This window comes from Camelus dromedarius, chromosome 2, assembly GCF_036321535.1.
Source record: "Camelus dromedarius isolate mCamDro1 chromosome 2, mCamDro1.pat, whole genome shotgun sequence".
NCBI lineage: Eukaryota > Metazoa > Chordata > Mammalia > Artiodactyla > Camelidae > Camelus > Camelus dromedarius.
The window spans coordinates 64,914,689-64,925,240 of record NC_087437.1 but is presented as its reverse complement, the minus strand read 5'-3'; the positions used below and the strand labels follow the sequence as shown (position 1 = coordinate 64,925,240).

The following is a 10,552-nucleotide window of genomic DNA, read 5'->3' as shown; positions in this document are numbered from 1 at the left end:
AATAGTTTCCACTTGATGGATTTCATGCTTCTCTTTCAAGTACATCTTTTAATTTTAGGATACTGCTGTTTTTTCAGATCTTTATTTTAGGAATCTTCTCTTTGACAATTTAATCTTGGACTATAGTAGGAATGAAATAACAAAAGCAGCTAGTTTTTGTTTGCCCTCCTTGGTTATGCAGCTCTTGTTAGGTGGACATCTTCTTGCTGATGAAGTTCAGTAAAATCTTCCATCATCTTAGTGGTAGAAATCACAGGGGGAGGCTACCCACTTCCAATCCACACCCATAATAAATCACACTTTTTATGGACTTTGGGTGATGATGTGTCAGTGTAGGTTCATCTTTTGGAACAAATGTACCACTCTGGTGTGAGATCTTGATAGTAGGGAAGGCTGTGCATGTGTGGGGGGCAGGGAGTACATGGGAACGCTCCACGTTTCTCTTCAATTTTGTTATGAATCTAAAACTGCTCTAAAAATAACATCAATCTTTAAAAAATTAAAATAACATTTCATGAAGAAAAACATACTTTTAATTTTCCTACCAAAATCTGTGGAATGTTCTTTTACTCTATCTTATAGATGCGGAGTTTTGTTTGTGTTTTTTTTTTTTCTCTTTTTAATTATCTTATTTTCTAGGTTTTCTGAGGGAATTTCAAGAGGTGGGAATTTTTAGTCAGCCTCCTTTTAATGTCATGTCTGGGACTCAAGTCACTGAATTATTTTTTAAATATATTTAGACCTAGGTCAACAAATTCAAATGCAAGAAAAGGGTTAAATTTCTTCCACAAGTGTTGGCAAAATCTGTAGAAAAAAAAAAAGAGGAACAGCCTTTAATAAAGAAAGTTACAGAGTATACAGTCATTGAGGAGGAAGGCTTTCACAGGCGTAGGAGGGGTTGCTCCTCCTTCCACTGTAACGTGGACCAGCACAGACGGACAGACAAGCAGGGTCATTCCCAGACGTTACCCCTACAGCAGGAACAGTGAAGATGGCTCTCGGATGGTAAGTGATCATTATTCGTGTTTTTTGAAAGGCAGTTATGAGTCAAGTGACCTCAGCGTTAGGCTGAGGTTGAGGATGGTGCTCTGTTTTCTGTCCTTCCTGCCCAAGAATGGTAATTATTTACTAGGGGCATGTTTACACGGGAGCCCAAAGGGAGAACACCTAGGAGAAAGGGGTCTATGCTGTGGAAGGTTAGCTAAAGTCTTGAAGCTGTTCTCCCCTTCTTGCTCCAACACTCTAGCTTGACCTTCAAGGCAGGGGACCTTTTTGAAACATTCCCACCAAAGACATTTGACTACTGGTTAAAGGTGAGAATTATCTGAGGTGTCAAAATGTTTACTGGTTGTTGGGGTTCTTTAGGTGATTCATTTTGATTTTTTTAAACTTGCTTTCCAAATATTTAAATGTTGCAATTATTAATTTCAAGAATCAGGAAATTTTTAAATGTCTGTGTAAGTATAACGAATGATAAGGAGCAAATTCAGTGTACACCAAGGACAGTTTGGCCCGGGGTGCGGGGAATGAGAGAGAGAAGGTGGAAGGAGAGAGGCCAAGGAAAAGGAAGAGGAATAAGAGGTGTAAGAAGAAAACGCAGAACCTAGATAACAGGCCACAGACAGGCCATGGGAAATTCTGAGCAGGGTGAGGCAGTAGAAGGAAGCAGAGTAATCCAATTAGCTACGGGGTATTGAACACGCACTCCGTGCTGCGGACTTTACAAGTGTGATTTCACTGAATGTTAATCTTTGCAGTGATTCTTGGATAGATGGTATCATCATTGTGTTTTACAGAGAGATAACTGTGGCTTAAAGTGGCTAAATAATTAGCTAAAGGTCACACTAGTCATAGGGAGTAAAGCTAAAATCTTTCTGCTCTGCCCTGCACTGCAAGCTTTCTCCGTGCCCTGGCAGGCCTAGAGTGCCTTACACCCTTCTCTTGGGTGATGGTAGCTAGGGTCACTCGTTATTTATTATTGTTCTTTGAAAATCTACATAACCCACATCTGTCCAGTGCTTACTGGTTTGGGAAACAGCTTTGCTGCTTTTATTGGAGAAGCTTAGAATTTAATTTCCAAGTAAAGATTCCTTCTCCTTCCAGTGGAATTTTGAAATGTTACCTCTGTCTGAAGAAGTCAATTTCAGAATGTATCATTTTTGTGGCTCCATAGAAATGGTACCCCTTAACTACGCTAACACTGCGTGCAGATACCTATAGAGCCACAGGCCACTGCTTACATTGTTCTTGTTAAGATTCTGTTTCATGGGGCCCAAAAATTGATCATGAACAGGAAACTTTAAAATATAAATGGCCAATAGTGTTTAGTCTCATCATTATAAGGGCATAATCATATATGTTTGTAAAGTTTTAGTGACATGGATAGTTTCCTTCCCATTGTTTCTCCTAGGGAAAATCTTAGACACAACTTAAATGTCTAAACATAAGTAGTTGGTTAACTACGGAACATCTTTAATGGAATACCATTCAATCATTAAAAATTCTATTGTGGAGCAATTCTTAATGTGTTTAGCTTAAGACAAAAAGCAGGCTGTACAGTTCTACTTCTTTTATACATGATACTTGTGTACACATGATGCTTATCAAAAATACAGATATTTTTATCTTCTATTTTGTGCTTTTGAACTTGGATCACATCTGCAGGCAGAAAAATAAAACTAGGTATTTAAGAAAAAGAAACCAGTAGCTGCTTCTCTCAGAAAAGTGGACAGCTGTATACTGGTACATGATCACTCATAATTTGTGGAATTCCATTGTTTGAGCTTTGGCCCTTTGTGTTTAACTTTTTTGTCTCTTGACTTCTCTTCAAAATATACTCATTCTACCCATAACTCACTAGATCCTGACAGGCCTGTTTTCATAGACAGTTCTGTGTGGAAGAGACCAGAGCACTCATTTCCTTATTTTACAAATGGATTGTACAGCTCTAGAGTGAGCTGCATGGTGAAAGGAAGAACAGTGCAGGGGTTAAACGGCCAAACCGACGAACCAGAGTGCTGGGGTTTGCATCCCAGCTTCTCCCACTTTCTAGCTTTGTGACCTCGGATCAATTGCTTAACCACTGAAATTCTTAGTTTCTTAGTTGTACAATGGGGGTAATTTTGATGTGTCATAGGTGGTTATGAGATTTTAATGAGATAATTCATGTAAAGTGCTTACAACATTGGTTTGATAAGTACTCAGTAATTATTATTAGTTGTTTTTATTGCTATCAGTTAGGATTGAGAAACAGAAAGGAAGCGATTTGTCTGAGATTATACAGCTACTTGATGGCAATGCTAAGACTAGAATTCAGGAAGGTTTTTTCCAGCAGAAGTATTAAATACCCTCGGAGCCTGCCAAGACAGCCTGAGGCTGGGCTCCCAGGGAAGCTGACATGAACTAGCAGAGCCCAAGCGCAAGACTAGCCTCTTCCAGGGAATGACTCTGATCACAGTGGGAAGCCAAATGCTAGAAAAAGAGGATGAAGCTGAGGAAGCTGAGAGCCAAATTAGATGCAAGGATGAAGTCAGGAGCAAAGAGCTAGCCCAGGAGAGAAAAGATGTTTGAGAGACTCAACTGAGGCTTTTCTGGACTACCAGCTGTGAGCTTCATGAGGTCAACATAGTTTAAACACCCAAAGTCTGAGTGGTTAAATAAACAAGTAGGGTGCACGGAGGAATTGTAGTATAGCTGCAAGAAGATGCTTGACACGTGGTACTAACAGAGGATTAGGCGGAGACTGGGAGAGACCAGAGCAAGGAACCCCCCATCCTCCACCCCGAGCCCAGGCATCTATTATGATTATCCTAAAGTCACAGCCTAAGTTTGAGGAATCATTAACAAGCACAAATATGATAAAATTGCTTTAAAAATTCCTCAGGCAGCAGAGTGCAGAACTGATCTGGGGTGACAAGGAAGTCAGTTAGGAAACTATTGGACCTATAGGACTATAGGAAACTAATCCAAGGAGAGGTGCTGAGGACATGAAACTCGGGCAGTTTTAATGGGATCAGAGAGAAGAGGATGCATTTGGGAGGTTTAAGCACTAGAATTGACAGGATTTGGTTTTTGACAGATATGGAGCTTGGAAGGAGAAAAATCTAAGCACATAGTGGCATCCTTCACAAAATGGGGGATATAGGAAGTGGAATGGGTTTGGGCCAAGGGAAAAGAAAGGACAGAAGTGGAGTTCATTTTTTAACATGCTGAATTTGAGGTCCTTTGGAGCAGCTAGATGATGATGTCCAAGTAGACAAGAAGATATACAGGCGTTAAAGCTCAAGAGAAAGGTATGGGCTGGAGTAAGCAATAAGAGTCTTCAGCATCAGGTGATAGTTGAAATTCTCATTGTAGGTGATATCACTGGGGAGAAGGGATAGTGGAGTGAGAAGAAGCCAAGGATGGAACCTGGAAAACTTTGACACTTAAGGAGGTAGATGAGGATGAAGAGTCTGCAACAGACACCAAGGAGGGACTAGAGAGATTGGAGCAAAGCAGGAGAAAAGTGATGTCACAGAAACCAAAGGAGGAAAGAGATGCAAGTAAGAGAAGGATGCTGTGCACCCGAAACTAACTAATATTATAAATCAACTATACTTCAATTTTTAAAAGAGGAGGACATGTCCATGGAAAGACAAAGCATTTTTACCAAACTTCTACACTGAGCACATGAGACACAGGAAAAGTGACTTTAGGGACTGAGTGTTAAGGACTGACTGTGTCCCCTCAAAATCGTATGTTGAAGTCTTAATCCCCAGTGCCTCAGGATGTGACTGTATTTGGAGACAGGGTCTTTACAGAGATAATCAAGCTAAAATGAGGTCATCAGGGTGGGCCCTAATCCAAGATGACTGGTATGCGTAAAAAGAAGGGGAAATTTGGCTACAGAAACACAGCTAGAGGGACGATGATGTGAAGAGACATGGAGTAGACGCCACCTGTAAGCCACGAGGAGAGGCCTGGGACGGAGCCTCCCTCACAGTCCTCAGAAGGAACCAGCACTGCTGATACCTTCATTTTGGACTTCCGGCTTCCAGAACTATGAGACACTACATTTCTGTTGTTTAAACCACTCAGTTTGTGGTACTTGGTTGCCAGAGCCCTAATGAACTAATACACTTGGTAAGTGTACATAATCCTTTGGCGAGAGCACATATAGCCAGGAAAAAAAAAAAAAACTGAATAAGTGGAGTAAGTGTCTCAGAGAGGTAGGGGAGGAACCAAAAAAAAAAAAAAAAAAAAAGGATTAGGTCACCTAAGCTAACAGGAGAAAAATATTTCACAAAGTAGAGGGTAGTCATGGTGTCAAATTCTGCAGAAAGGTGAAGTAGGAGAATGACTGAAAATGTCAGGCCAGAAGTCCTTGGTGACCTTTGCAGAGCACTCCAGGCTGAGTAGAGGGGGTAGACCTCAGAGAGCTGAGAACTGAGACAGCAGATGGACCACTCCCCCAAAACACTCAGTGATGAAAGGGGACCTCTTCACAGGACTAAACTCACCTCTGCTGTCCATAAAGAGCCACAAGGAGACACCCTGGAGTCAGGCAGCAGACCCAGAGTCTCCTTTCCTTGCTGCAGCTGTCATTTTATGTCAGAGTTTTGGTACTGACACAGATTCCTCTCTCTCTTGTTAAGCCATGAGAAAGTCGTTATTCAAGTCAGAGAGGAAATTTGTGGTGAATCTGATGATGTAAAGCAGGAAACAAACCCCAGTGGAATTTGGAGGATCACTTGTAACATGTCAACAAACAGGAAAAAACGTAATAGGATTGGAATAGGGAAGTATTAAATCATTTTCTTAGAAAGCGTTGAAGTTAAAATGAGTCTAAAATTTGCTTCCTGTAGTCTCAGAATATTAGTGGGCCAAACAACCCAAATATCACAGTTCTATATTGTTGGGGATCAATTAATCAGGTTTGACTCTACTAAAAGATCTAATAAAGATAAAAAAGAATGCACATTTAGTTAAGTAAATGAATTAGTATCAGCCAGGAAGTAACCATGGGGCAAAACCTGAAATAAATAACCACCCAAAAGATAAACCTAGATCATCGTCTCCATCTTATGACTATTTTCAACCAACTAAGCAATACGTCTTCATCAAGAACTTGATAGTTTTAAGACAGTATGGAGAATATAGAAGAAAACGCTGACATGTGATTTTTATAGTCTAACTGGGAATAGTAACCAATGACCATGAAATTACAAAAGCAGTGCAGTGCAGTTAATAATTAAGTGACTTTAAAATTTGTAAATAATCAAAAAATACTCTTTTCAGTACACATTGAAGAAACGCCAATTCAAGCACCAACGTGATATTTTCATTTATCAGATTAACCAGTAAACAAACAATCCAACTAGAAAATAGGCAAAAGACAGAAAGACATTTCCCCAAAGACGATATACAGATGATAAATAAGCACATGAAAAGATGTTTAACATCACTAGCCATTATGGGGATTAAAATTAAAACCACACTGAGGTATCACCACACCCCAGTCAGAATGGCTAAAGTGAAAATGATGGTAACACCAAATGCTGACAGGGTGCAGAGAAACTGGATCGCTCACACATTGCCATTGGGAATGTAAAATAGTACAGCCACTCTGGAAAACAGTTTGGCAGTTTCTTACAAAACCAAACATACATTTATCATATAACCCAGCAATTGCATTCTTGGGCATGTATCCCAGAGAAATGAAAACCTATGTTCACTTGAAAAAAAACAGTACATGATTGTTCATAGCAACTTTATTCCCAGTACTCAAAAACTGGGGGAAAAATGTCCTTCCATGGGTAAATGGTTAAACAAACTGTGGTACATGTATACAGTGGAATACTACTCAGCAATTAAAGGAGAGAACTATTGATTCACACAAAAACTCGGATGAATCTCCAGGGACTTCTGCTAAGTGAAAATGCCAATCCCAAAATGTCACTGTGTGATTCCATTTTTATGACATTCTTGAAATAACACAGTCATAGAGATGAGAGCAAGTTAGTGGCTGCCACAGTTAGGGGTGTGGAGAAAGGAACAGGTGTGTGGTACAAAGGGATAGCACCAGGGAGCCTTGTGGTGATGGAACAGTTCTGTATCTTGATCATGGAAGTTGTTACATTAATCTACACATGTGGTAAAATTGCATAGAACTACACACACACACACACACACACATACACAAGTGCACATAAAACTGGAGAAATCTGAATAAGTTCAGTGGATTAAACCAATGTCCATTTCCAGGTTTTGACATTGTACTAGCAGGCACAGAAGTTACCACTGGGGGAAACTGGGTGAAGGGTACACAGGATCTCCCTGTACACTTTTTTGCCAACTTCCTTTGAATCTTTAATTATTTCAAAATGAAAAGTTTAAAATGTAATTAAAAAAACACAAAATATTCATCTTTGATAAATATTAAAGAAATGCCAGTGCAAATACCAATGAGATATTTTGATTTATCAAGTTAACAACTTGTTTTTTTTAGGGGGTGGGAATAATAATGCTCAGAGTATACAAGAAGAATGGTACTTTCATATACTACTTCAACTTTCCTGGAAAGCAATTTAAGATTCTGTATCAAGAGTCTTAAAAATGCTTATGCATGCAAACTTGGCCCACTGCCTATTTCTCTGTATTTAGTAATTTTTTCAGTTCATTCAGCACCTTTGTTCTAGGCACAATGCCACAAATTAGAAATACCCTGGAGATCAGTAAGCAGGATTTCTCTCTTGAGAGTGCTTAGTGCTTAGCTTAGTGGTAAATATATCAAATGTGATGATATTTCTTGTAACAGAAGCGTGCGAGTTTTCCATTTGTCTGTAGGTAGTATTGTGTCTTGGATCAGTGCCAGAGTTTGAGTCAGTCAGACTGGTGTCAAATAATAATAATAAGTAGCTCTGTACTTATTAGCGGTATCACCTTGGGGAAGCTATCTAGCTCCCTGAACCTCAGTGCCTCCATCTGTAAAATGGGGCTACTAGTACTTACCAATGCCATGAAGGTTATAAGAATTTACAATGGATGTAAAGTCTTGTGAAAATGAAATATTTTAGGCTTCACATTTTTTTCTTTAAAATCTATTATTTCCTATATTTTAAATGAAGTCTTAAATTTCTTTGGCTCTGCCTTTTCTGATTCAGTTCTAGCAAATGGATTCTTACCTATTACACAGAAGTTGCTAGAACAGACCTCCTAATTAAAGATAAGAAAAGGCCAGGCTCGATGCAGGTGAAAAAGGTGAAAACCAAACAAAAAAGCCACCTAAAATATATTTACATAAGGTAAGATGCCAAAAACATTGAAATGAAATCCTGCCGTATAATTGGTACTTATGTGAGTGTCTTCATGAAGTTGTCCTTGAAACCCCCTTTTAAGCCTTCTGGACTTCAAATATTTTATGTCTGTTATGTCTTCTTTTATTTATAAAGGCTTTTTTTGCTCATTAGTCATCATGAGTAACATTCAAATTTACACTTCTAATTTGAGAAGATATATAAACTATTTTTCTTTATCATAAAAAATGCTTACTCCTCTTGCTCTAATAATGTCACCTTAAGGGATCTAGATAAATAGTAAGAGAGATGTTAAAAGATTTGTGCACAAAAATGTTTATCACACCATTATTTAATATAATGAAAAATAAGAATCGATCTAAGGTAGACTCACAGGAGAAATTTCCTGTTTCTTATATCCTGCATCAGTGTCTGGACGCATTTTTACATGCCAGCATGTCTCACTACCAGGCCACCAGTTTCTACCTCTGCCCTCTGTTAGCACAGCTGAAGTTCAGAGAAGGGGGAGATAATTGTGGCAGGAGTGGCTTAGGAATAAGTTATATGGGGGCCCGGGCTATAGTGGATCAAGGTTAGAAAGGAGGGAGTTGGAACTATTTGTTTATTAACTTATCCAATAGTCTTATTTAATGTTGAGAAAATGAAGTTGAATCAGATAGAGATCCTGTTAGACGCTACTAAGGGAGGTCTCACCATATTGGGGGGGGGCATTATCATACACTCTGCTACTCATGTATTGTTTCATTGAATCCTTTCAGGAAGGAGGCACTCTTATTATCCCCCACGTTCCACCAATGAAAACTGAATCTTAGCGATGTTAAGTAACTTGCCCAGGTCACGTAGCTGGTAACAACCCAGGAGTCCAGACTCTCATGTGATTCTAGATCGAAGTTCTGAACAAGCATGCTGTGTATCATGGGAGATCGGGGAAGAACAGATTACCTTTAGTAGTGAGAAAGATTTGTAGATGAAGAAATTGGAGCTCGGAGAGAGGCGTTTTGGGTCAGGGTCCAAAACAAGCTCTGACAACCAAGTGACAAAGGCAAGAGTGAAGGAACCAGTGGTCTGGGGTAGAGGTTGAAAATTAAAGTCTGGTAGACCAAAAATAGTATGCAGACTGACAGTAGTCTTTAAAAAAAAAGAAAAAAGAAAAAAAGAACATAAATACAACTCGTTGCCAACATTTAAAAAAATCTGGAGAATCCACATAAATTTGAATTTCCAGCTCCTCTGGGAAATCAGAATACTTGGTAACACTGGACCCACATTCCCATATGGTAACAACCGGTGAATCTAGCAGAGTCTGCCCGACCCCCAGTGGGGCATAATCTCTCCACTGCCCACGTGGCCCACTTTGTTTATTTACATTACCTGCCAGGACCCTGCAGGCACTTGAGTGTAAAAGCCTTGGTCGAGGGAGTGAGGCAACAGCAAGTGGGAAGGAATAAAAATGGAACAAGGCAGGTGAGGCTGGGAGACAGAAGCTAAGGGTACTGAAAGTGTGGAGCCAGCAAGACACTTCCCCTAGGAAGCCAGACCTTAAGGCAGAGGCCACTTATCTTTTTCCCTTCCGACTGAGTTGGGAGTGTTCCCAAGATCTTCACCTGGTGGCTGGAAGATAGTGGATTGGGACTGAGGAGAGAACTTGATTGGGGGCTCAATGGAAAAGGTGGAAAATTTGAGCAGGGACTAGAAGAGTTAATGTGCCCATTCGGTGGCTCACCCAGGACATTGTTTCCAAGAGAATTTCCTGCCTTCTTAAGCGTTCATGGTTGCCAGAAAAAAAAAAAAGTTAGGAAAAAAGTCAAGCAGACTCAAACCCAGTCTCTTTCATGCCTCTAGCTGAATTTCACCCATCCTTTACACACTCCTTAGGAATTGATCTGAGGGGATCATTCAGTTCGGGGGGTGGGCCTTAGGAAAAACATGTCCTTATAAAGGAAATATGGGCAGTTTACTTCTCTAAGCCTCAGTTTCTCCATCTGTTAGAAGGTCTCATAATTTCCATTTTTCAGAGGATAAGGATAAAGTGAGCGAATGGAGGCTTATGCAGTGCGTGGCTCGGAGTAGGAAGGAGCAGCGATGGCTGTGGTAAGCAGGGAGAGGGCTAGGAACTTGAATAGGTGTTGTCCCTGGATCCTTATGATGACTGTGTGAGCTCAGCATTATTTTCCCCCATTGAAAAAAAATTGAGGAACTTGAGGTTTAGAGAGGTTAAGCAAGTTACTCAACATCACACAATTAGTAAGGGGCAG

General features: G+C 40.0%; 1 protein-coding gene across 4 annotated transcripts in view; it reads left to right on the top strand.

Annotated features, from left to right (window-relative positions):
- The first annotated feature begins 863 nt into the window (after nucleotides 1–863).
- Nucleotides 864–10,552, top strand: part of CD86 (CD86 molecule) — a 55,482-nt gene continuing 45,793 nt past the window's right edge. The window contains exon 1 of one of the 4 annotated variants that reach the window (XM_010981545.3): nucleotides 864–1,005. In XM_010981545.3, coding sequence (XP_010979847.1) covers nucleotides 992–1,005 — 14 coding nt within the window. In that variant the 5' untranslated portion in view covers nucleotides 864–991. Of the gene's footprint in view, nucleotides 1,006–10,302; nucleotides 10,389–10,552 lie in introns of those variants that run through there. The other 3 variants (XM_064494723.1, XM_064494709.1, XM_064494718.1) reach the window with 3 other exon arrangements.